Source organism: Microcaecilia unicolor, chromosome 6 (assembly GCF_901765095.1).
Source record: "Microcaecilia unicolor chromosome 6, aMicUni1.1, whole genome shotgun sequence".
Classification (NCBI taxonomy): Eukaryota; Metazoa; Chordata; class Amphibia; order Gymnophiona; family Siphonopidae; genus Microcaecilia; species Microcaecilia unicolor.
This window is the reverse complement of record NC_044036.1, coordinates 253,777,774-253,804,496: the sequence shown is the minus strand read 5'-3', so window position 1 is coordinate 253,804,496 and position 26,723 is coordinate 253,777,774. Positions and strand designations below refer to the sequence as shown.

Sequence of the window (26,723 nt, the reverse complement as noted above, 5' to 3'; positions counted from 1 at the left end):
CCATTTTTTTAAAGCCCTTTTTTGCAGATGCAGTAAAAACTGGCCTGGTGCACCTACACTACCGCAGGCCACTTTTACAGCGGCTTAGTAAAAAGACCGATCTATTAGACAGCCAACATTTGAGATGAGTGAAAACATTTTCTACGGGATAGTTGCTTTAAATAAGTTATAAGTTATTAAAGAAGAAAGTAATATAAATAGGATGGAGGGAGTTATGGACTGATGACGATATTGGTATGTAAATCAGTGTGGAAAAACCTTTAAATCCACAATGTAATACTGCTGAAGTACTTATATTAGATAAGTCTAAAATATTCCATATGAGGAGTGTTTGAGATTTCTGGATCTATTGCCTTTATAAAATAAACTTAAAGTAAACACCTTTCTTGGACTTCTCACATAGATGTCCTGTTATAAAATTACACCATAAGTGTAAGTTGCACTCCTTGCCTTGTCATTGCCCCATTCAGCATTAATTAGTTAGCACAAACATTAGCTCACGTAAAACTGCTGAATGTGCTTTAGAAAAGGGCCCCTAACCCATTGTCTTAAATCACAGCATGCCAATTTTGCAAGAAAACAAGATAGATGTGCTTGCTATGAATTAGCATTGTAACAGTGAAAACGGACTAAACAAACTAGTCTATTCATTTAGTCTGCTCAGGCAAATGATGGACTATATCAAATCTCTTACTGAGGACTCAGACAATACTGTATCATTCACTCACTATCAGGATAACTTTATCCATTTACCAGGACTGCACAAATGTCAATCTTTACTTAAATAGGTGTTATTTATTTAAGGTTAGTACTACATATTCGTCAGTCTTACTTGAATGTTTCAGGCCGCTGAATATTGGGCATAAGATAAGGTCATCAATATTGCCCCTGTTCTTTCCTGTTAGAAATAATTTAGTGTCATGAAAAATAGTCATTCTATATAAGAAACTTCTACCGTATAGTCATTCTTGAGTGATGAGGCCACCTTTTTCAGTGACAGTATATTTTTTTCTGAAGGATATTAAATGTAATCTTTACTGTTTTTTTTTTATACTTTGCAGGAATAAAGTGCATTAGGAAGAGAAACCTGGCAAAATCAAAATTGCCTTTTACTCTGGGAGCGTGATAAGAAAGCAGTCCTGATACTGAAGCATCTTAAAAGAATCAATCACCAACATGGGCCTTGCTAGGCAGGCTTTGGCCTGCCTCATGGTAGTTCTGTTTTGCCATCAAGCTGACAGTGGAATTATCAAGAAAATTATCCGTCAGAAACGGGAGACTGGATTAAATGTTACTTTGCCAGAGGACAGCCAACCTGTAGTATTCAATCATGTCTACAATATTAACTTGCCTATGGGCTCTCTTTGTTCTGTGGACTTGGACCCAACTAGTAGTGGTACAGAGCTAAAACCCCATAGAAAGCCAATTCAACACTATGAGGAGCACTCAATGGAAGGGGAGAACCAAATTGTCTTCACACACCGTATTAACATCCCCCGCCGAGCATGTGGCTGTGCATCTGGTTCTGATATTAAGGATCTGTTGAACAGACTAGAAGACCTTGAGGGGCTGGTGTCCTCTTTAAGGGAGCAGTGTACTACTGGTGCTGGCTGCTGCACTGGTAGTCAAGCTTCGGAAGGTAAAACAATCCTGCAAATTCTGTGTATTGGTTAAAATATTTACATAACATCACTGTTTGAAATCAGATTTTTAACTATCTAGTTAGTGTCAGGGTGGTACAGGGAGTTACCTGCTTAGCGGCAATTTTCAGTCCACTAATAGATAAATGCCTGGATAAAGTCAGGACAGCAAAAGATTGTCCTAACTTTATCTGGCCAGATATCTGGACACCAGTCTGAATATTGGCTGGGACCTGGATAACTTCCAGTGGCTACTTCTGACATGTATATTCAGATAAGGCCTGGCATTGCATATCTGGATTAGATTCAGACCTTGGCAGTGAGCGCCTTTAAATTTGCTGACCACCACAGGCTCAATATCAGGGGAGGGGATTTGGGAGGGGGAAAATTTTGATATGTGAGAAACTTAAAACATCCACACATATTAACTACAGAGTAAATTACCTCCAGATTTCATATACAGTCGCATGCTAATTTCTCTAGTCATCTCTTTCAATCAAGAACTAAGCAATCTCTTCCTCTTTCTATAGATGGGATAGGACAGTGGTGTACTAGTATTTCCATGCATTATTTACAACTTTAAGTGGCTAGTTCACTATCAAGCTTATTTTCGAAAGAGAAGGGCGCCCATCTTTCGACACAAATCGGGAGATGGGCATCCTTCTCTCAGAGTCGCCCAAATCAGCGTAATCGAAAGCCGATTTTTGGCGTCCCCAACTGCTTCCCGTCGCGGGGATGACCAAAGTTCCCGGGGGTGTGTTGGAGGCGTAGCGAAGGCGGGACTGGGGAGTGCCTAACAGATGGGCGTCCTCAAGCAATAATGGAAAAAAGAAAGGCGTCCCTGACGAACACTTGGCTGACTTTACTTGGTCCTTTTTATTTTACGAGCAAGCCACAAAAATGTGCCCTAAATGACCAGATGACCACCGGAGGGAATTGGGGATGACCTCCCCTTACTCCCCCAGTGGTCACTAACCACCTCCCAACCCTAAAAAAAAAACTTTTGACTTTTTTTTTTTTTAGTATGGGTGAAGGATGTCCTTTGCTATGCCTCTGTCCCTGCAACGGCAGTTGAAGATGTCTAAAATGTGGATGTTTCTCTAAGGAGGATATCTGGACAAATGGGAGATTCTATGAATAGAGTTTCGGCATATCAGACTATGACACTATAGTTGTGGTCGGAATCTAAGGTGCAGGAAGTACCTGAAGGAGATGGAAAAGGAGAAGAATCAACAGACAAGCTAAGGTTATTTAAACTAGCCCATGCTCTGAATGTTGGTAGAAATGAAACTAAGTAATTTTAATTAAAAAATAAGAGATAAAAAGGAAAAAAGTAATAAGGTTTTTTGGCCTATGATGAAGCAGTGCAGCCCCCAAAGCCAAATTTGAGCTGGGGGCTTCTTGAGGCCTTTTTCCTCTGAAACGTCAGAGCAGGAGAATAATAGTGTCATAGTTTGATATGCCGATACTCTATTCATAGAATCTCCCATTTGTCCTTAACTAATAGAGGAGATTACTCCCTGTCACATATTTAATTTGTGGTCTATAAGGAGGATGTCCATGCCTTTGCTATGCCTCTAACACCCCCTTTGTTTATTTATTTGGATTTTGGATCAGAAGTAGCAGCAGTGGGATTTGAACCAGCTACTTCTGGATTGCAAGACCAGTGCTCTAACCACTAGGCCACTCCACTCCCTTGAAAAGTTTTTTTTTTTGGGGGGGGGCACTATACAGGTCCCTGGGGGGGGAGGTATGTGTGTGTCAGAAGAGGCATAACGAAGGCGTGGATGTCCTTCTTTCAAACATTTTGGATGTCCTCAACTGCCCCCCCCCCCCCACACATACACACAGGGACAGCCAAATTTCAAGGGTGCAGAGTGGAGGAGTGGCCTAGCAGCTAGAGCACTGGTCTTGCAATTCAGAGGTGGCCAGTTCAAATCCCACTGCTGCTACTTGTGATCCAAAATCCAAATAAATAAAGGGGGTGTCAGAGGCATAGCAAAGGCATGGACATCCTTCTCACCAAAACATCCACATTTTGTACATCCTCAACTGTCTTCGCAGGGACGGAGGCATAGCAAAGGACGTCCTTCATCCATTCTCTAAAAAAAAAAGACAAAAGTTTTTAAAGTTGTTTTTTTTCGGGGTGGGAGGTGGTTAGTGACCACTGCATGCCTTTTTCCGTTCAGTTAGTGCATCAGTTAGTCCACTGCAGTGCCCCCTAGGGTGCCCGGTTGGTGTCCTGGCATGTCAGGGGAACCAGTGCACTACAAATGCTAGCTCCTCCCACGACCAAATGGCTTGGATTTGGTCACTTCTGAGATGGGCGTCCTCGGTTTCCATTATCACCGAAAATTGGGGACGACCATCTCTAAGGACGACCATATCTAAGGTCGACCTAAATTTCGCGATTTGGGCGCCCCTGATCGTATTATTGAAACAAAAGATGGACGCCCATCTTGTTTTGATACTACGGGTTTCCCCGCCCCTTCGCCAGGACATCTTGCGAGGACATCCTCAGGAAAACTTGGGCGCCCCGTTCGATTATGCCCCTCCATGGGTCTGAGACCTTACCGCCACCCATTGTCCTAGCGGTAAGGTCTCACGTGTTAACCAGGTGGTAATGGTCTATGCACATAGAATGCCTTTTACTGCCCGGTAGCGCTGTGCGCCAGAAAATAAACAGTATTTTCTGGTGCGTGTAAGGGATGCGCCTAAAAAATGAAATCACCAACCGGGCCACACAGTAGCCGGGCGGTAATTCCAAATTGACGCACATTGGGCCCACGTAGGCGCCTATACAGCTTAGTAAAAGGGCCCCTTAGTGTTTTCCACCACTTTGAATCCATTCCTTTGCTCCTTTTGTGCTTCTTGTCAACCCTTAGCCTCTACCTTTTTTGGCACCATTCTTTCATACAAGTGCTAAGCACACTCAAGAGTCTGAGAACTAAGCCTATGCATTCCACCTCCAGAATGCTCTCTCTAAATTGCCTGGGCTTTTTCTTTCAATTGCCAGCTGGCTGTTCATGCATTTCAGGTACTCAATTACCTTTACCTGTATTCTGAGCCCCTGTTGCTTTCTACCCATATTTTTCAGACTGCCTGCCTTCAATATGAGCTGACTTCCTTGAAGTTCAAAATTCTTAAGGACTATATCTGGATGATATTCAAAGCTATTTAACCAGCCAGATAGCATTTTAGTCCCTAACCACAGATGTTCACTGGGAGATAACCGGATATCTCCTGCTGAATATTTGCATATAGCAGCTAGCCACTAACCGGCTATATCGCACAACATAGCTGGTTAGATGCAGATATTCAGCGCCAAACTGGCTATGTTTAGCGGTTAAAATAGGCCACATAAATAGCAGGTCTATCTTTAACTGAATATCGAGTTAACTAGTTAAGTTGCCACAGTCAAGAATGAAACCAGATATTTAATGCCAGTTGCCGGAAACAGTCCGGTATTGAATATCCAAGTTGAATGCAGGCAGTGGGCAGTCAGTGTGCTGCCCGCCACTGGCTGAATATCGGGAAGCATTTTTTCAGAGCTCTCATATGGTCCCTTGAGCTTTCTTTAGCGACAGATTGCTTCATAGCCAGTAGCCAGTAACAAGTTGCCCAGTGTGTAACATTAGGGTGTGCAGCCTGAAAATGTTTGTTTCATATAATTTCCCATGACATTTTCAGAAATTTTTATTTTGTTTGGTTACCATTTTTGTAAATAGTGATCAATCTTTGTGAAGAGTACAAACTCTTTCAAAAGAGTGTGCACTGCTAATGGCATTTTAAAAAACAGAAATTTCAAGTCTTTTCCTATCATTTTGTGAGAAAAAAAAAACAGGAACTGACATGGGAAATGTTGTTTCAAACAAATACAAATCCAAAACCACCATATATATTTTTTGTGTGTAAGGGATTTAGATTTAGCTCATGCCTTTCTCAATAGTTCAAGATGAGTTGCATTCAGGTACACTCAATATTTTCCTGTCCCTGGGGGGCTTATAATCTAAGAGCCTCTTTTATCAAACCACGCTAGCGGTCCCCAGTGTCGTAATGCTGACTAAGCCCATTCACTTTGAATGGACTTTGACGGCATTGCCGCATGGAAACCATTAGTGCAGCTTGATAAAAGAGGTCCTAAGTTTGTACTTTAGGCAATGGAGAATTAAGTGACTTGCTCAAAATCACAAGGAGCAGCAGGGGGATATGAACCTGGCTCTCCTGGTTCTCAGCCTACTGCTCTAAGCATTAGGCTCATGAATGCATGCATGTAGATTTTAGAAGGCGTGCTCCCAAAGATCACAAAAGCACATATGGAAGCCATCTAATACTACTGTGATAGGGGAAAGTAAGAAGGAAAGAATTAAAAGGAAACATAATAAGGTCAACATTCAAAATATATGTCTAGTTAACTTTGGAAATTACCCAGGCAAACATTTGCTTTTTGATTTTTTGTTATCTCAACTCCTGAGCAGTAAAATGTTACCTGGCTAACCTTTTGGCTAGAGAAATTTATCTAGGATATACAGGCACAGTTGGAAGTGTTCTGGGATCACTGTTAAATATCCAGCTAACTTTCCCATGGGCTGTGCTGCTGATTATTGGCCCAGCATATAAATATAGAAGTTCTGTTAACTTAGATAGGGAAGACACTACCTGAGCTAAATTGTAAAGTCCCTGACATGTCATGGAGTCAAAAGGTGGTTGGATCAAATTATGAGGTCTGTATCTGGAAAACAGATCATAGTAACATAGTAGATGATGACAGCAGATAAACACTTGTATGGTCCATCCAATCTGTCCAACAAGATATTCTCATTACATATGGTATGAAGTGATACATTATATGTATACCTGATCTTGATTTATCCTTTCCATTGTTAGGGCATAGACCATAGAAGTCTGCCCGGCACTGTTGTTTTAAAATTTCTGAAGTTGTCAAAGCCCCTGAAAAACTCCACTCCAGCCAATCCAAATCTATTCAGCCTCGATCAGTGCACAGACCGTAGAAGTCTGCCCAGCACTAGCTTGTCGACCCCCCCACCTTATCCTCTATTATCTCTGATCGCCTCCCTTCCATCATGTCCTCAGATTCTGTCGACAAGGCTGTCTCCACTTACAATGCCACTCTCTCCTCTGCTCTTGACACCCTTGCACCATCTGTCTCCCGCCCCACAAGGCGTACTAATCCCCAGCCCTGGCTGACCCCTGGCACCCGATACCTTCGCTCCTGCACCCGATCGGCTGAACGCCTATGGAGGAAATCTCGCACCCATACTGATTTCATTCACTACAAATTCATGTTATCCTCCTTCCAGTCCTCCCTATTCCTCGCCAAACAGGACTATTATACCCAATTGACCAATTCCCTCAGCTCTAACCCTCGTCGTCTCTTCGCCACCCTCAATTCCCTCCTCAAAGTGCCCTCCGCTCCCACCCCCCCCCCCTCACTCTCTCCTCAATCACTGGCTGACTACTTCCGTGACAAGGTCCAGAAGATCAACCATTAATTCACCACCAAACCCTCCCCTCCTCTTCATCCCATTACCCACTCCCTCAACCAACCAACCCAGGCCTCCTTCTCCTCTTTTCCTGATATCACCGAAGAGGAAACCACCCATCTCCTCTCCTCCTCGAAATGCACCACCTGTTCCTCAGACCCCATCCCCACCAACTTACTTAACACCATCTCTCCTACTATCACCCCCTTTATCTGTCATATCCTTAACCTCTCTCTTTCCACTGCAACTGTCCCGGACACCTTCAAGCATGCCATAGTCACACCTCTCCTCAAAAAGCCATCACTTGACCCTACCTGTCCCTCCAACTACCGCCCCATTTCCCTCCTACCTTTCCTCTCCAAGATACTTGAACGCGCCGTCCACAGCCGTTGCCTCGATTTTCTCTCCTCTCATGCCATTCTCGATCCGCTTCAATCCGGCTTTCGCCCCCTGCACTCGACAGAAACGGCACTATCTAAAGTCTGCAATGACCTACTCCTTGCCAAATCCAAAGGTCACTACTCCATCCTCATCCTCCTCGACCTATCCGCCGCCTTTGACACTGTCAATCATAACTTACTTCTTGACACTCTGTCCTCCTTTGAATTCCAGGGCTCTGTCCTCTCCTGGTTCTCCTCTTATCTCTCCCATCATACCTTCAGAGTACACTCTCAGGGTTCGTCCTCCTCCCCTATCCCGCTCTCTGTCAGAGTCCCCCAGGGATCTGTCCTTGGACCCCTCCTTTTCTCAATCTACACCTCTTCCCTGGGCTCCCTGATTTCATCTCATGGCTTCCACTACCATCTCTATGCTGACGACACCCAGCTTTATCTCTCCACACCAGACATCACTGCGGAAACCCAGGCCAAAGTATCGGCCTGCTTATCCGACATTGCTGCATGGATGTCCAATCGCCACCTGAAACTGAACATGGCCAAGACCGAACTTCTTGTCTTCCCACCCAAACCCACCTCTCCTCTCCCTCCACTCTCTATTTCAGTTGATAACACCCTCATCGACCCCGTCTCTTCTGCCCGCAACCTCGGTGTCATCTTCGACTCCTCCCTCTCCTTCTCTGCATATATCCAGCAGATAGCCAAGACCTGTCACTTCTTCCTCTATAACATTAGCAAAATTTGCCCTTTCCTCTCTGAGCACACCACCCGTACTCTCATCCACTCTCTCATTACCTCTCGCCTTGACTACTGCAACCTACTCCTCACTGGCCTCCCACTTAGCCATCTATCCCCCCTTCAGTCCATTCAGAACTCGGCTGCACGTCTTATCTTCCGCCTGGACCGATATACTCATATCACCCCTCTCCTCAAGTCACTTCACTGGCTTCCGATCAGGTACCGCATACAGTTCAAGCTTCTCCTACTAACCTACAAATGCACTCGATCCGCAGCCCCTCCTTACCTCTCTACCCTCATCTCCCCTTACGTTCCTACCCGTAACCTCCGCTCTCTAGACAAATCCCTCCTTTCAGTACCTTTCTCCACCACCGCCAACTCCAGGCTCCACCCTTTCTGCCTTGCCTCACCTCAAGCGTGGAACAAACTCCCTGAGCACATACGCCAAGCCCCCTCCATGCCCATCTTCAAATCACTGCTCAAAGCCCACCTCTTCAATGTCGCCTTTGGCACCTAACCACCACACCTATACTCAGAAATCTAGACTACACCAACTTGACATTTTGTCCTTTAGATTGTAAGCTCACCTGAGCAGGGAAACGTCCTTCTTTGTTAAATTGTACAGCGCTGCGTAACCCTAGTAGCGCTCTAGAAATGTTAAGTAGTAGTAGTAGTAGTAGTAATTTCCACTAAGCTTGTTTGGATCTGATCTTTCAATTGCCAGCAGGCAACAGGATTCCTTTGTGCTTGTCTCACGTATTTTTGAATTCCATTACAGTTTTCATCTCTATTACCTCCCACGGGAGGGCATTCCAGGTATCTACCACCCTCTCAGTGAAAAAATACTTCCTGATATTTTTCCTGAGTTGGCCCCCTTTCAACCTGAAATCATTCCCTCTAGTTTTACCACCTTCCTGTCTCTGGAAAAAGTTTATTTGTGGATTAATACCTTTCAAATATTTGAATGACTGTATCATATCACCCCTGTTTCTCCTTTCTCCAGGGTATACTTGTTTAGCTCAGCAAGTGTCTCCATCATGTACGTCTTGCTATATAAACCCCATACCATTTTCGTAGCTTTTCTCTGAACTGCTTCAAGTTTTTTTTACATCCTTAACAAGATAAGGCCTCCAGAACTGAACATAATACTCCAAGTGGGGCCTCACCAACAACTTGTAGAGGGGCATCAACACCTCCTTTCTTCTGCTGGTTATACCCCTCTCTTTGCAGTCTAGCATCCTTCTGGCTGTGGCCACCACCTTGTCACACTGTTTCATCACCTTGAGGTCCTCGGACACCATCACCCCAAGGTCCCTCTCCCGAGTCAAGCTTACCAATCTATCCCCTCCTATCCGATACATCTCTTTTGTATTTCTCACCCCAAGTGCATTACTCTGCTCTTCTTCGCATTACATTTTAACTACCAGACCCTTGACCATTCTTCTAACATTTGGAGATCTCTTCTCATGGTTTCTACTCCCTCCAGGGTATCCACGCTATCTTCGTGTCATCTGCAAAAAGGCAAACTTTTTCTTCTAACCCTTCAGCAATGTCTCACACAAATATATTAAACAGAAATCACCCCCATTACCGACCCCTGAGGCATTCCACTACTCATCTTCCTTTCCTCTGAACAGATTCCATTTACCACCACCCTCTGCCGCCTGTCAGTCAACCAGTTTCCAATCCAGTTCACCACTTTAGGTCCTAAGTTCAGCCCTCTCAGCTTATTCATGAGTCTTCTCTGAAGGACCATATCAAAAGCTTTAATGAAATCCACGTAGATTACATCAAGCATATGTCCTTCATCCAGTTCTTTGGTCACCCAGTCAAAGAGGACAATCAGTTCTGTTTGGCAGGATTTTCCTTTGGTAAAGCCATGTTGCCTCAAATCCTGCAACCCATTGGATCCTAGAAAGTCAACTATTCTTTCCTTCAGCAGTGACTCCATTATTTTTCCTACTATTGACATGAGGCTTACCAGTCTGTAGTTTCCCAGTTCTTCCCTGTCTCTGCTTTTGTGAAGAGGGACCACATCATCTCGTCTCCAATCCCACAGAACCTCTCCCAGCCCCATAGCTTTGTCCAGTTTCAGATTTTCAAGCTGTTTATAATGCTTTCTTCTGAAAATTGTGCAATTTCCACTCTGTTACAAGCTATTCCCTCGGCAACTGACTGTGGTCCTTTTCCAAGATTTTCTTCCATGAACACCGAAGAGAAGAATTTGTTTAGCACATTCACTTTATCTTCATCACTCTAGACATAGCTATTCTCAATATCTTTCAGTCTTGCAATTCCATTCCTATTTTTTCTCCTTTCCCCAACATACCTAAAAGAGGTCTTGTTACCTCTCTTTATTTATTTGTTGCATTTGTATCCCACATTTTCCCACTTTTTTGCAGGCTCAATGTGGCTTACATTATGCCGTAATGGCAAGCGCCATTTCTGGAATGAGAAATGCAAAGTATTGTTACATTAAAGTTCATAAATGTTAAGGTAAATTATAAAATAAGTTGGATGAACAATTCATTTTAGGTGTACGAGATAAAGGGGTAATCCTTAGCCAGTTTTTCTCATGGTACTAAACAGTGTTGAACCCTTCACTCACCAACACACGTCCTCAATAGAAGACCTCAAAATACACACTAGCAAATCTAGAATTAGACTATGGTAGACTTCTTGCTTTCAGTATTTCAATGTTGGTTATGCTCTTATTCTAGGGGAAAAAAGCAGCTGTGATGATAGCATTATTAGAAGCCGTCGTTCTTGTGATTGAAACACTATGATTAACAGAAGAACCCTGATGCAGGCATTCTCAAATGAAACACAGTCTGTGTTGGGCCTCTATGAACACTATCTATTTATTTGAAATCTTAATAAATCTTCAAATCTGATGGACTGAGCTGTGTATCATCTCTCACCATGGTCATCACTGCTTCTTTTTCTCTGTCTTGCTTCCTACAGAGAATTCTCCTCTTTGCCTTCTTTATCCTAATGCTCACATTCCACCACATGTATAAGCACCCACACATAAATAACCCAGTCCTTGGATGCAACTGAATAGGGGAATATACTATATGTTGAATTAGCACTATAGCAAATTTAGCTCCTGACTGAGGCCTGTTCTTATTCAGCACAGCAAGCTTGATAGCAGGGTAAGTCATTTTCCCCATTCTTCCTTATAAAGGCCTTCTCAGCCCTGTAAGGTGAAGGTTTAATTTCCAGGGCCTGGGCTGTCTGAGTCCCAAATAATGTTTGATGCTGCTTATCACGGGAATAAGCTGTTAATTTTCCCAAGCCCCTTAATGATGGTTAATAGACTTTTCTTCCAGGAAATCTATTTTACTCTTTTGGGACCTTGCCAGGTACTTGTGACCTGGATTGGCACTGTTAAAAACAGGATACTGGGCTTGATGGACCTTCAGTCTGTCCCAGTATAGCAATGCTTATGTGCCTATATACTTAGGGATCCAACAAAACTGTACTGACTATCTTGTTGCAGTAGCAATTTAATGTTGGCTTTTAGTTCTCTATTTAATGACCTGGTGGCCATAGTAGATGTAACCCAGACATCTGTTTCTGTCATCACATGAATTGTTTGTTCGTTGTTTTTTCACTGAACCCCAATGTCTCTCTCTGGTTCTTGAGTTTTTCACTGGGTTGCTGTGTCTGGGATCATTCAACTCCTTGTTGAAATTCCCAGCACATTTTCCTCAGTTTCACTCCTCCCCTCAAACTCTAACTTCATGGTGTTACCTCTACTTCTCTCCCTTTTGCAAGCACCTTTAATGGTAGTTTGTCTGTTCTCTCACTTCATTTATCTATTTTTGTGTTCTTTGTAATACCACCTTTCAATTAACAATATCAAAGCAGTTTACATTGAAAGTTAAAAAGGATAGTGTAAAATAAAATACAAATATAAAACTAATTAAGCTAAACTATAATAACCTGGACATATAAGAAACAAAAGGAGGGAAATGTATATTAGGCAACAATCATTTCCTAAGGCTCAATATGAACTGAAAGCTCACAATGCTGGACTCATCCTGACAAATCCAATACATCTCGAAAAAAAGAAGAAACAAAAACGTTACTCTCTAAATATTAAATAATTGCCCAAGCAACATGTTTTAACACCTATTTTAAATATGCAAAAAGGACCTCTTGTCTTAGATTTATAGGAATAGACTTCCATAACTTGCTAAGGTTACCTGTTTGTATCCAACTCTTCTTTTCACCTTTAAACATTTTGGTAAATAGGTCTCTCAGTTGGGAGGCCCCAAGCTTTCTCTTCCTTAGGAATTAGAGGGATGGATAAAACCTCCAATACTAACAAAAATACTAACAAGGGTGAAACTCTTCTTTCTGGTCACTGGTTATAGCTATTATTTCACTCGCTGTTTCATCCTAAATATATGTTTTATCAAGTGAATTATACTGTGTGGACTTTTCCATTGGCTTCAGTGAGTGCAGGACCTTCTCCATTTTGGTTCTATTGTAGTTATAAGGGGGCCCTTGCTATTAAAAAATTAGAACACAACCATTTTAGCAACATCCCAAGGGGGTGCTGTAGCAACATGGTATACCCTTTAATCTGCTATACTTGATATGGTCCTGTTTCAGGACCACAGTTTCTGAACAGGAACCCGAGGGTTCTGTATACACATACAAAAAAAAGCAATCTGCTTACCTGCTAATACTGAGTAATGCTTAAACCTGCTTTTGTAATTTAGTTAATACACAGATGGTAGAATCTATTTTGGATGGATGCATTTAGAAAAGCAAAGTTTGACATTCAGACAGGCATTCAAAATCTTAGAGGATATTCAAAATTTATTTTATGAGGGTTGGAGGATGGCCTAGGCCAGGCACAGAGTTACAGGAACAAGGTTAGCACTCTCTGCTGCCAAAAAGAACATATGGGTTAGATTTTCAACTAGATGTGGCAATATTGCTAGCCAGCAGGGGGAGAATGATGCCAAGTACTGCTATCTTGATGATACTAATTGTGGGTTAGACAGCATTATGTATTAAATCTAATCATATTATCTAATCCTCAATCCTCTGAAAGCAGAGGCCATTTGATTCTTCAGACATAGCTCCATTCCTCTTTCATTTACATATTTCTGGGTCCTTGATTCCCCTTAAGGTTACCATTCTTTCACTTGTTATTTTATACCACAGTGAAAGTACTTTATAATGCAAAAAATAAAATAAAATAAGATCAGGTGTCTCCTTTCTCTATTGACACTGGCTCCTGATTTGTAGCAGAATTGAGTTTAAAATTCTAATGTTAACACAACATGCCTTTTACACTGGCTCACCCTATTTACCTGAATGCTAAACTTATCCTTTACTGTCTAAAATGTACTATGACGTCTTTGCTCACTCAAATTAAGGTTTGATTTCTCTTGTCAGAGTACTTTTAGTTGTTTGGCCCTTCTCAGTGGAATGCCCTTTTTCTAGACCTGTACCTTGAAAGCTCTTATATACTTAAGGCCGGTCTTAAAATCTGGTTATTCAAACAGTCATTTCTGGATCCTTAAAATTGCTTTTCTCCCTGAATGCTTGGGCCTTCTCTTTGCTCCTTGCTTTCTTTTCTATTATTGCCTTTTCCTCTTTCTGTATGTAGCTAGATGTTCATGTGTAGGTTGATTATGTAGTTCTATTTACTTGCTTTCCTTTTTCTGGCAGGTGTGTTCAAGGTCTTTGTATTGCTCCAGTTGGTTCCCTGATTTATGTTGTTTTGTACACTGCTTTGATGTTTATCTCTGGGGGGAAATGCCTCCAAATGGTCCTTGTGGTTCAAACACTTATCAATCCAATAATCTAATAAATAAATAAATGCTTTAAAGGCCCCATAAGAGAGCAGTTAAATTACTAATGGGTCGATATTCAAAGCAATTTAACCAGCCTGAAATTGCTTCTGGCTAGTAAAATTGCCTGTTTGGGTCTAACCACTAATTGTTAGTGGCACTTAACCAGTTAGCACCAAACTCAAAACCAGCTATTTTGGGGGCATTCAAGGGGTGGAGTCGGCATTTGGATGGTAAAGTGCCAAGATTCATTACTTAGCCAGTCAGGTTAACCACATAAACAGGACCATATAAGAGTCAGTCTTATCTTTTTGCAGTGTCTTTTAGCCGGTTAAGTGCTGGATATTGTACTTAACTAGCTACGTGCGGACATAGCCCGGCATTGAATTTCCAGGTTTAATGCTGGCGGCGGTCAGCAACAGGTCAGTTGCTGCTGGTTGAATATTGGGTCCAACAACCAAAACTAGCACAAAGAGCCTTCAAGATATGGGGCGTCTCAACTGTACTTTATTAATGAAACCCGACACGGTCTGTGTTTCGACTAGAAACGTTTGCATCAGGGGTCTAATGGTGGTATCAGCATCCAAAGAAAACAATCGTCCAGTGGGGATAAACACCTTTTGTCCTGACAAAGACAAATCTGGGCAAGAGATGCTGAAACAAAAGATGCAGGAATTAAACAAAACTTTGAAACGCTTCCTGCAAAGAGAGATGCCATGAACCGGCTAACAATTGCTTTGGTTTGAATATCGGGTCCTAAAATACAAAATAAAAAAAATCTGACAGAGCACTTCATATTGAGATTCCTTTCTCTTTATACCAGTGGCGTAGCGAGGGCGGCTGACACCCAGAGCAGGTCGCCACTGCGCACCCCCCCTGGGTGCAGCACAGCGCACCCCTCCTCGGCGCGCGCACCCCCCTTGGAGCACATTCTTACCACTGGCGCTCCGCCCCAAGTGCGCACACCCCCCCTCGGAGCACATTCTTACCACTGGCGCTCCGCCTCGAGTGCACATCGTCGCTGGGAGCTGCGTCGGCTCCGCTGGTTCCCTGTTCTCTCTGCCCCGGAACAGGAAGTAGCCTGTTCCGGGGCAGAGAGAGCAGGGAACCAGCGGAGCCGACACCCCCCCCAGTGGCGTGCACCCAGGGTGGACCGCCCCACCGCCCCCCCCTTCCTACGCCACTGCTTTATACGTATTGGTAATACCTCCATTTAAAGCTTGTCTAACCACTGCTGCTCTCATAACTAAAGAGGGTCCAGGTAAATGCTCAAGAGGCCATGTTGTATATGGCCATGCAAGAGCCTTGTTTTTTTATTTGCTTACCTACCTTATCCAAGCAGAGCTGTCATAGAGTATTGTAATAAGTATTCAATAAGTTATATTGTAATCCACGAGTTACGCTCATATATGTGAGTCCCCCTTCAGTCACAGAAAAGCAAAAAAGTATCTGGTTCCCTCATATCTAAATAAGCAAGGGTCTCAAGACTAAAGTCTCTAATTTATGCCTATTTTTAGGCAAACTATGCATTCAAGCCTGAACACTGAAAACTAGGGTTATACATTAATCACAATTTATGCTGCAATTAATTAATCATTAATTGTGAGTTAAAAATGTAATCACAATTAATGATTAACCGCCCTTCCTCCCCTGCTCGCCCACAAGCATGCACGCATGGTTGGTCTGCCATCTCTTCCTCCTCTCCCAGACCGCCAGCGGCTCTCTCTTCCCTCCCCATCCCATTTACCTCTTTTTTTCAGTAAATTTTCACCCTGCTGCGGCAGCGGTATTAAAATACTGCCTCGACCTGCAACGGGCCTTTCCTTCTGACCCATCCTACCCCCTTCTAATGCAGCTTGCTGTTTTCAAAAGGGGGCAGGACACGGCAAAGATTTACTCAAAAAAAAATAAGTAAATGGGACAAGGGGGGAGAGAGACTCTGGCAGTCCCAGAGGGGAGGGAGAGATGCCTGACTGACTGTGTAGGTAGGTAGGTGGGGCAGGGCATCGAGAAAGAACCATGGGAGGGGAGGGGAGGCACGAGAATGGGTGAAGGCACAGGGGGCACATAAGAGAGAAAGAGAGAATGGCTGAAGGCACAGGGAGCACATAAGAGAGAGAGAGAGAGAGAGAGAGAGAGAGAGAATGGCTGAAGGCCCAGGGAGGCACAAGAGAGAGAGAGAGAATGGGTGAACGCACATGGGGCACATTGGAGAGCGAGAGAATGGGTGAAGGCACAGGGAGGCACATGATAAAGAGAGAGAGAGAGTGTGTGAAGGCACAGGGTATATAAGAAAGAGAGAGAGAGAAAGAGATTGGGTGAAAGCACAGGAGGGCACCTGAGAGAGAGAATGGGTGAAGGCACATGGAAGAACATGAGAGAGAGAATGGGTGAAGGCACAGGGAGGCACATGAGAGAGAGAGAGAGAGAGAGAGAATGGATGAAGGCACAGAGAGATACATGAGAGAAAGTGAGAGAGAGAGAGAGAGAGAGAGAGAATGAGTGAATGCACAGGGTCACATGAGAGAGCGAAAGAGTGGGTGAAGGTACGGGGACACATGAGAGAGAGAATGGGTGAAGACAGAGGGGCACATGAGAGAGAGAAAGAATGGGTGAATGCACTGGGGGTGGGGCTATGTGAGAGAGAATGGGTGAAGGCAGGGGGGCCCACATGAAAAATGGGTGAAGGCACAGGGGGGCACATGAGAGGGAATGAGTAAAGGCACAGGGGGCACATATGAGAGAGCGAGAGAATGGCCTCAGGCCCCCTCCAAAGCTGCAGTACCTGTTCAATGGCTGGTGGGGCAGCTGAAGCCCTGCCTGATAAAGAAATCCACTGCCTGAGTCATTCGGGGAGTGCCAGTATTGATGGCTGAAGGCACCCTACTGACTTCCTTGCTCTTGAGACAGCACAAGGAGAAAGGGGGCCACTTTGGAAGTGGATTTTTTCAACTGGTGGGGCTTCGGCATCCCCACAAGCAAAGCTATGATATCTAATGTGGGAGGTGGGAAGGGAGAAGAAATGTGCACCCCTTCCCCTCACAATGGATTGCTGGCTATGTTCCATCTTTAATCAAGTGATTAATAACGTGATCAACATTTTTAATCATGTAATTAATTGTGATTAAAAAATTTAATCAAAATGTAGCCATACTGAAAATAAAGACATAATTTTATATGGATACTTTATTTATATAAGTTATCCCTGATATTTCTGGGGTCAGATTTGAATGCATAAATAATAAGGTAGCTAAACATTGCCACTGTCCCTATGACTTCTGGTCATACCTCTGGCCTGCCTTAAATCTCATCCAACATTAACTTTTATTTGACTTTCATAGCAAAAAGTTATCCGTATAAATGCATGGGATTTTTTTTTTTTTTAATGAGCACATATGCTTTTTGATTATCATCCCTAACATCCTTCAAAAGGTTACTGTTTATAGACATGAATTTTGTTCATGGCTTTAGACATGCTATAAACAGAGTAGCCTCTGCTCTTTGAAGTATAATTTTTGTGTTTTTTTTTGTTTGCTACAGGTGAAATTGGCACAAGGCCCTTTTGCAATGGACGAGGGAACTACAGCACAGAGATCTGTGGCTGTATTTGTGAACCTGGTTGGAAAGGCCCCAACTGCAGTGAAGTTGGGTGTCCAGGAAACTGTAATAACAAGGGACAGTGTATTAATGGTAAATGTGTCTGTGATAAAGGCTTCACCGGTGAAGATTGCAGTGAAACTGCTTGCCCAAATTACTGCAACGACCAGGGCAAGTGTGTCAATGGCATCTGTCTTTGCTTTGATGGTTATACTGGAGAAGACTGTAGTGAGGAGCGCTGCCCAGTGCCATGCAGTAAATATGGAAAGTGTGTGAATGCACAATGTGTGTGTAATGAGGGCTTCACAGGAGAAGACTGTAGCATTTCAAGATGCCCCAACAACTGCAACAATCGTGGACATTGTGTGGAAGATGAATGTATCTGTAATGAGGGCTACACCGGTGAAGACTGCAGTGAACTTATCTGCCCCAATGACTGCTATGATCGAGGTCGTTGTATCAATGGAGTTTGCCATTGTGAAGAAGGTTTTACTGGAGAGGACTGTGGAAAAGAATCTTGTCCCAACAACTGCAACAAGCAAGGACGCTGTATCAATGGGCAGTGTGTGTGTGATGAGGGATTCACGGGTGATGACTGTAGTGCTTCACAATGTCCCAATAACTGCAATCGTTTAGGTCGATGTGTCAATGGGAAATGTATATGCAAAGAAGGGTTTATGGGTGATGACTGCAGTGAACAGAGCTGTCCAAATCATTGTAATAACAGAGGCCGCTGTGTCAATGGACAGTGTGTGTGTGATGAGGGATTTACAGGTGAGGGCTGTAGTGAGAAGACGTGCCCCTATGACTGCAAAGGCAGAGGTCTGTGTATTAATGGGCAATGTGAGTGTGAAGAGGGATTCATGGGTGAAGACTGCAGTGAATTAAGCTGTCCCAGCAATTGCAATGACAAAGGTCGATGTGTCAATGGGCAATGTGTGTGTTTTGAGGGATTCATGGGTGAAGATTGCAGTGAAGTAAGCTGTCCCAGCAATTGCAATGACAAAGGTCGATGTGTCAATGGCCAATGTGTGTGTGATGAGGGATTCATGGGTGAAGACTGCAGTGAATTAAGCTGTCCCAGCAATTGCAATGACAAAGGTCGATGTGTCAATGGGCAATGTGTGTGTGATCAGGGATTCATGGGTGAAGACTGCAGTGAATTAAGCTGCCCCAGCAATTGCAATGACAAAGGTCGATGTGTCAATGGACAATGTGTGTGTGATGAGGGGTTCATGGGTGAAGACTGCAGTGAATTAAGCTGCCCCAGCAATTGCAATGACAAAGGTCGATGCGTCAATGGGCAATGTGTGTGTGATGAGGGATTCATGGGTGAAGACTGCAGTGAATTAAGCTGCCCCAGCAATTGCAATGACAAAGGTCGATGTGTCAATGGACAATGTGTGTGTGATGAGGGGTTCATGGGTGAAGACTGCAGTGAATTAAGCTGCCCCAGCAATTGCAATGACAAAGGTCGATGTGTCAATGGGCAATGTGTGTGTGATGAGGGATTCATGGGTGAAGACTGCAGTGAATTAAGCTGTCCCAGCAATTGCAATGACAAAGGTCGATGTGTCAATGGGCAATGTGTGTGTGATGAGGGCTTCATGGGTGAAGACTGCAGTGAATTAAGCTGTCCCAGCAATTGCAATGACAAAGGTCGATGTGTCAATGGCCAATGTGTGTGTGATGAGGGATTCATGGGTGAAGACTGCAGTGAATTAAGCTGTCCCAGCAATTGCAATGACAAAGGTCGATGTGTCAATGGGCAATGTGTGTGTGATGAGGGCTTCATGGGTGAAGACTGCAGTGAATTAAGCTGTCCCAGCAATTGCAATGACAAAGGTCGATGTGTCAATGGGCAATGTGTGTGTGATGAGGGATTCATGGGTGAAGACTGCAGTGAATTAAGTTGTCCCAGCAATTGCAATGACAAAGGTCGATGTGTCAATGGCCAATGTGTGTGTGATGAGGGATTCATGGGTGAAGACTGCAGTGAATTAAGCTGTCCCAGCAATTGCAATGACAAAGGTCGATGTGTCAATGGCCAATGTGTGTGTGATGAGGGATTCATGGGTGAAGACTGCAGTGAATTAAGCTGTCCCAGCAATTGCAATGACAAAGGTCGATGCGTCAATGGACAATGTGTGTGTGATGAGGGGTTCATGGGTGAAGACTGCAGTGAATTAAGCTGCCCCAGCAATTGCAATGACAAAGGTCGATGCGTCAATGGGCAATGTGTGTGTGATGAGGGATTCATGGGTGAAGACTGCAGTGAATTAAGCTGTCCCAGCAATTGCAATGACAAAGGTCAATGTGTCAATGGGCAATGTGTGTGTGATGAGGGGTTCATGGGTGAAGACTGCAGTGAATTAAGCTGCCCCAGCAATTGCAATGACAAAGGTCGATGTGTCAATGGGCAATGTGTGTGTAATGAGGGATTCATGGGTGAAGACTGCAGTGACCTGAGGTGCCCTGATGATTGCAATAATCGTGGGCGTTGTATCAATGGACAGTGTGTTTGTGATCAGGGCTTCACAGGAGAGAACTGTGATGAACTCGCTTGTCTTAATAACTGCAAGGACCGAGGCCGATGCATCAATGGACAGTGTGTCTGTGAAGAAGGTTTCCTTGGTGAAGACTGTTCTGAAGGTAAGTATTTAATTTTTCATATCAATCATCCATCTATGTCTGAACTTTGTCATGTGTTTGAGATTGAAAGGTATCAGAGAATTTTTTTTATCATCATCTCTCTTAGGTATACAGATATGCAATACTATTAGCTGTTCCACAAAAATCCTTTAGTGCTTCCTAAATTCTAATCTATCTAAATATGAATTTGTTCTGCCTTGGCAAAGGAACAAAATATTTTCAGCTGTTTTGTTAATCTCAAGCTTTAAAGTCATCGCTCTATATAGTGCACAGTATAATTCATATACTGACCATGCCTTCTACAGTTTGGAATTCATGCATGAGCAAAATTAGGTTAAATGGATTACTTAAAGTCACACTGTGAATAGTATGAAACGAAATGAAATTCATTTCCCCAGTTCAGTGGTATTCACCAGTTATCCAAACAGGCCTGGTTTTCAAAATACCCATAATGAATATAAAGGAGACAGATTTGCAAGCATGGTATACAAATCTTTCTTATCCACAGTCCTAACAGATAGCTTGAAAACCCAACCATTTGCACCTTTCAAGGTTTGGAAATGAATACCACTACCTTAATTCAAAGTTTTGTGCTCTAGATCACTATGGAACATTCGCAGATGTATGTGCGATACATTTCCACCTCCTTCATGCACCATCAATCATTCCAACCAAGGTGAACATGAGGTCATAGTCTTTAACATTGTGCTCCATTGATAGCAATTATTGTCACAATGTTCAGGGTGAGTTTTAACAGGTGTGACCTTTACGATGATTATTATCTTCCATCCTTCCAGAAAAGAATGCATCCTTAGCATTCAAAAATTAGTGACTGTGTAAAGAGTAAACCTCTAAAAGAAAGTGTGGCTTTAAATAAGATCACCAGTAAAACTATGTAAAGAGCCAGATGAACTTGAAAGCCTTGGGCCAGATTCAGTAAATGGTAGTCAAATTTAGGCACTGGGGAAAATCTGCTTTAAGCGCTTTTCTATAAAGGGTGTTCCAGACTGAGTACCCTTTATAGACTAGTGCTTATCATGGATTCCCGTGCCCAACTTTTGGTGTGAAGATTTACACCTGCTGAAACCTGGTGTAAATCCTGGCACGCACTTTGGGCGCATAACCCCGGTATTCTATAACATTGAGTCAAAATTTTTGGAATGCCCCGACCCATCCTTCCCCTCATGGCCACGCCCCCTTTTGGGGGCACACAGTATTATAGAATAGCATGAAGGCAGATCCACATATAAGTCTAAAACAGTTCTAATTAATGTCAATGGCTTGTTAACTAACTTGTTTGCGCATAGATCTTGGATCTATGCCCAATTTGGCTGAGCTTTACAGAATCTGGGGGCTTGTGTTTTTCCAGATTACCTTAATTCTGGTATTTTGCTCATTGGTCCTAACATATAACACCTGCATATGGTGCAATTCAGCATACCCTCAATGTATATTTTTATTAGTTAAATTAGAGATCATTTTGCAGTTGGAATATAGGTGTTCCAGTTTTTCTAAGTGGACAAACTCCATTTCTGTCTATGAGCTGGCAGAACACCTGGGTGCAAATCCCACCAGTGATGGTTATTCCTCTGACCCCCATCCAAAGCTTGACTTAACTTTGTTATAAATACATTGTTAAGAATTGCATTCTTTCACCAGAGATGTGTTAGAAGATATAAAGTTGAATATTTATACACTTTGCATGATGTGGAAACAAATGTTGACTCTGTGCCTTATGGATCTGATCAATCTGAACCCTTATATTTTACGTAATCTTGCACATAACAGAAATGTTCAAAACTAATGTTGTTTTCATCAAGCAATAAGAAATTAAATGGAATTTCAAAGGTGAAATTGTTATACTGTAAATTCTGATAGTTCTGTCCAGTTTTGTCTTAGGGTAGAGTTAGATTACTGTCATGTATGTTTGATTAATTAAAAAAAAACCTTCCTGAAAGGTTTGGTCCAGCAGGCAAAAGCAGGGTCAATTCTGAGCCAAGATCAATTCCTGGTATTCAGTCCCAGCAGGTAGAAACAAGTCAGAAAGGAGAAAAAACAGGGGAAGATCCAGACATCAGGAAAGCAAGAACAATGGAGAATCCAGGATAACAGAACCAGACCAGGCACAGAGTTACAGGAACAAGGTTCATAAAATCTATTGAACAAATAGAGAGCCAACCAGAATTGACAACTAAACTGAAGGAGATTATATGGTGCATCCAATCACTGGCTGGCAGCTAGAAGAACCCCAAAACAGCTTAAATTTAGCTCAGCCAGCAAGATGTTCATCAGCAGATCTGAAGATTGGCCATTCAAGGTCATCCAGACCTGAAAGCTAGAACTTTCCAGTACATTTAGTAATCACAGTGTAGTTCAGGCTGTTTGATGGCAATTTTCTTGCCCCACCATTGTATCCTTGTACCAGTATAAGTAGATGCTCACCTATCATACAGAGTGCCCCATTATAAATTGTAATGTTCAGTTCTAGTTTCATTGGCATTGTCTTTAATCTAATTTTGTAATACTCACAGTGAGATTAGATACTCTTCTTACTAGAGAAATAATTTCAAGTGCAGTAGAGAAATGACAATGATGTTGGACTTTCACAACACTAATCTTTCTTGATTTTTACAACTTTATTCCTTTTGGCAGTATCCCCTCCGAAGGACTTAAAGGTGACTGATGTGACACCATTGACAGTGAACTTGGAATGGGAAAATGAAATGGAAGTTACAGAGTACCTCGTCTCCTATATTCCCACTGTCCCAGGTGGGCTGGAACTGGATTTGAGGGTTCCAGGAAACCAGAGAACTGCCACAATCCGGGAGCTTGAACCTGGTGTGGAGTACTTTATCCGAGTCTTTGCTATCCTGAAGAACCAAAAAAGTATTCCTGTTAGTGCTAGGGTGGCAACTCGTGAGTATAAATGTTTCATTGCATATTTGTTTTTTCTAGTGTCTGCTAAATATTAGTTTCTGTTTAGAAATTCATTTCTCTTTGATTTTATGATGTCTTTCCCATAACATATCAAAGTGATTTACAATGAAAAATTAAAATAGAAACATAAAAGCATGTCATAAAACATAAAATACAGATGAGACAATGAACACGTACAGCCCAGAGCAGAGACAAACAATAAGAACAATCTATAGATTAAACACACTAGAAAGAGATTTTAAAAATTAAGAAGCCCCTTTATCAAACTATGTTAGGCATTTAGGACTAGATTCAGTAAATGGTACCCAAAAATCTGCACAGTGCACTATTCCATAAATGGCTCTCCAAGTTGAGCGGGAAAAGGCAAGGAGTGGGAACAGTCAGGCTCTTCAAAACAGACTACATGTAAATCAAAAGTTTATTGGAGGATGACTCAACAGGGTACCATGTTTCAGGACACATGGTGCCTTCCTGAGGAGTCTTGATGTCTGTGTATGAAGATATAGATCTTTGATGCGTAGATTCTATAAGAGAGTGGTCTTTAGAAAGACCTTTGTGATGCAGAGTTTTTGCCACTTCTGATCGTCACTGCTTTATAGTGTGCCAAAACATGGTACCCTGTTGAGTCATCCTCCAATAAAGCTTTTGATTTACATTTAGCATCTCTGCTTTATTTTGAAGAGCCTGACTCTGTTCCCACTCCTTGCCTTTTCCTGCGACTCTTCATGGGATATTCGTGTTCTTTCCACTTCCTGTGGTTTTGGTCGCTCCAAGTTGTGCATCATTTATAGAATAGTTCTTAGAACCGATTTCTGTACCAAACATTGGGTGCAAGGATTTACTGATGCAAAAAAAAACAGAAGAAACGGTCTTCGCAAAAAACAACTATAGATAAAACAGCGGAGATGACTGAAAAAAGAAAAAAGAAAAAGAAAAAAAAGAATCAAGACATCACTAATAATATAAAAACTAAAAAATATTTATTAACCATAAAAAACATAATACAAAAAATAGGGTGGTCAGGACTCGACACAGCTGTGTTTTGGCCAGAAAGGCCTGAGTCAGCAGTCTTCTCACCATATAGAGTCTCTTTCTCTATTTAATATCTGATGATTTTATATTCATATGTAGAAAAACTTATAGATGAACTATATCAAAGCGTCTGTATAACGACTTTCCGGTAATCTCTTCTGAGATCTTGTAGTGCTAAAATTATACTCAAAACAGCCTAGACTAGAGAAGCTCTGATTAGCGTCTCACATCTTTTTATTTTTTCGTTAGTGCAAGGATTTACACCAGTTGAAACCTGGTGTAAATCCTGGTGCACAAGTTAGGTGCATATCCCTAGTATTCAGTAATAATGCGCTCATCTTTAGTGAATGCTCCTGATCCATCCATGCCCCTTCCATGGCCATGCCCCTTTTGATTTGTGTGCTAAGAAATTTACCCACAAATCTTTATAGAATAGCACTTATTTAAATTTTGCTCACAACTTTTCTGTAGTAGCTCAAGGTGAGTTACATTCAGGTACACTGGGTATTTCCTTGTTGGCTCACAATCTAAATTTGTACCTGAGGCAATAGACAGTTAAGTGACTTGCCCAAGGTCACTAGAAGCAGTAGTGGGATTTGAACCAGCCACCACCAGATGTCAAGATGAGTGCTCTAACCACTAGGCCACTCCTCCTAGCAAGCAGAAATCAAAATAGTTGCTAATTAATGGCAATAATTGATGGTTACCACCCAATTGTTGATGCTAATTGGCTCATTAGCCAATCTAGTTGTGCATACAATTTTGCACATGTAAATTTCCATGCTATTTATAGACTCTGAGGATTAGTATGCAGTTAACACATGAAAACAGGCTAATGAGGAACCGCGTTAAGGTGTTTTGCCATAGTTTACTTGTCATCGCGCATTAATCCATGCATTAATGAATTTCTCATATTTTCTCTCTCAGGGATCATTGCATGGGCGGGGAATAGGTGTGGAAATGTTAACCAGTTAGTAATTTAGAGGCCGATTGAAAGTACATTTTTCAGTTTCGGCCAAAATCGAAACTACCACTGAAACTGCCTAAATGCTTTCAGCCAAAACCAAAACTGCAGCTGAAACTCATCAACTAGTTTTGCCTGCAAAGTTTGCTTGTGTGAATGTGAACCAATGAGACCCGCTGGTGTTTGAGAGAGCTTGCAGCCCACAGCCCTCTGCTAAACCCACAGGAGATTATTACCCTCCAGTCTCAGGATGGAACTGGGAAAACAATATTTTCCCAGGAACTGCAAGCACAGGCTGACTACTGGGAACACAAGCTGACTACTGGGAAAACCATTTTAAGACGTCCCAACAAATCTGACACATTTAGGGCTTCTTTTACAAAGGCATGCTAGCAATTCCCATGTGGCAAATGAGAGGAAGCCCATAGGAATTGAATGGGTTTCCTCTCATTTACCACACATGAATCACTAGTGCCGTTTGGTAAAAGAAGCCCTTAGGTTCCCAAGTCAATGCAGATGTAGTTACATATCCTTTGAGAAAGGAACTTTGTGAAAGCGTGTGAAAAAATTATTATTTTCAGCTTTTTATGCTTACCTAAGAAAAAGTAGCATTGGGATATTTCCCATTTTGCATTTAATTATAAAATTGATAGGGTAAAGGAATCCGATCTCTTGTCTACATTGTTGGTGTTATACCAGGCCTGATGCACAATCCAGAATAAAACATTCAGATTGTTGTTACTGAATTTGAGTACTGTGTGCTCTGAAATATTATAATCAAGAGCAATATACTTCTCAATTTATTTTCTAATATATAAATTTTGTTTAATCGTAATATCATTTCCCTACTACCACTATAAGCTGAGCAATACTTTTGCTTGAAAATAGTCACTGCAGGTTCCTCTCTCATAGAATTTAGCTTCTGCATGCCACAAGTTTGATAAAGAACTGTATCTTCATCATATCCAAGAGAGCATGGAATCATGCAAATAGTATCCAGGCCGGAATTTATATCATAGTTTAAATAATGTATTTAATTCCAAGCGAATTAGCCTCCACACATGTGGAATGCACTTTAGGAGGCATAAAGGTGTGTGGGTGGTCTGGGAGGAAGAGCAACTCCGATTCCTGGGGGGAGAGACAGAGAAAAACACAGTCATTTTCAGCCAAAACCGAAAACATAGCCGTAAATTCAAATAAACTTTCAGCCAAAACCGAAATCATGCCAAAAAATGATTTGAGGCCAGTTTCAGTGACATTACAGAAACCAAAACCGAAACTGTAATTTAGTCTACCTCTACAGCACATTATACTTACTGTGCATTAACTAACTAATGCACAGGTGAGAACTTATCACCTTCAAACTGTGAGTAGGTACTTTGCACTAATGGAAACATTAGCATATGACCTGAATTTAAAAATACCACAAATGTCTCAACTAATTACTG

At 42.3% G+C, this 26,723-nt stretch overlaps 1 protein-coding gene across 4 annotated transcripts in view; it reads left to right on the top strand.

Moving 5' to 3' along the window:
• Positions 1-26,723, top strand: part of TNC (tenascin C) — a 222,745-nt gene that overhangs the window by 81,397 nt on the left and 114,625 nt on the right. For all 4 annotated transcript variants that reach the window (XM_030207149.1, XM_030207147.1, XM_030207146.1 and 1 more), the window contains exons 2-4: positions 1,062-1,639; positions 17,634-20,342; positions 22,995-23,258. In XM_030207149.1, coding sequence (XP_030063009.1) covers positions 1,177-1,639; positions 17,634-20,342; positions 22,995-23,258 — 3,436 coding nt within the window. In that variant the 5' untranslated portion in view covers positions 1,062-1,176. The remainder of the gene's footprint in view (positions 1-1,061; positions 1,640-17,633; positions 20,343-22,994; positions 23,259-26,723) is intronic.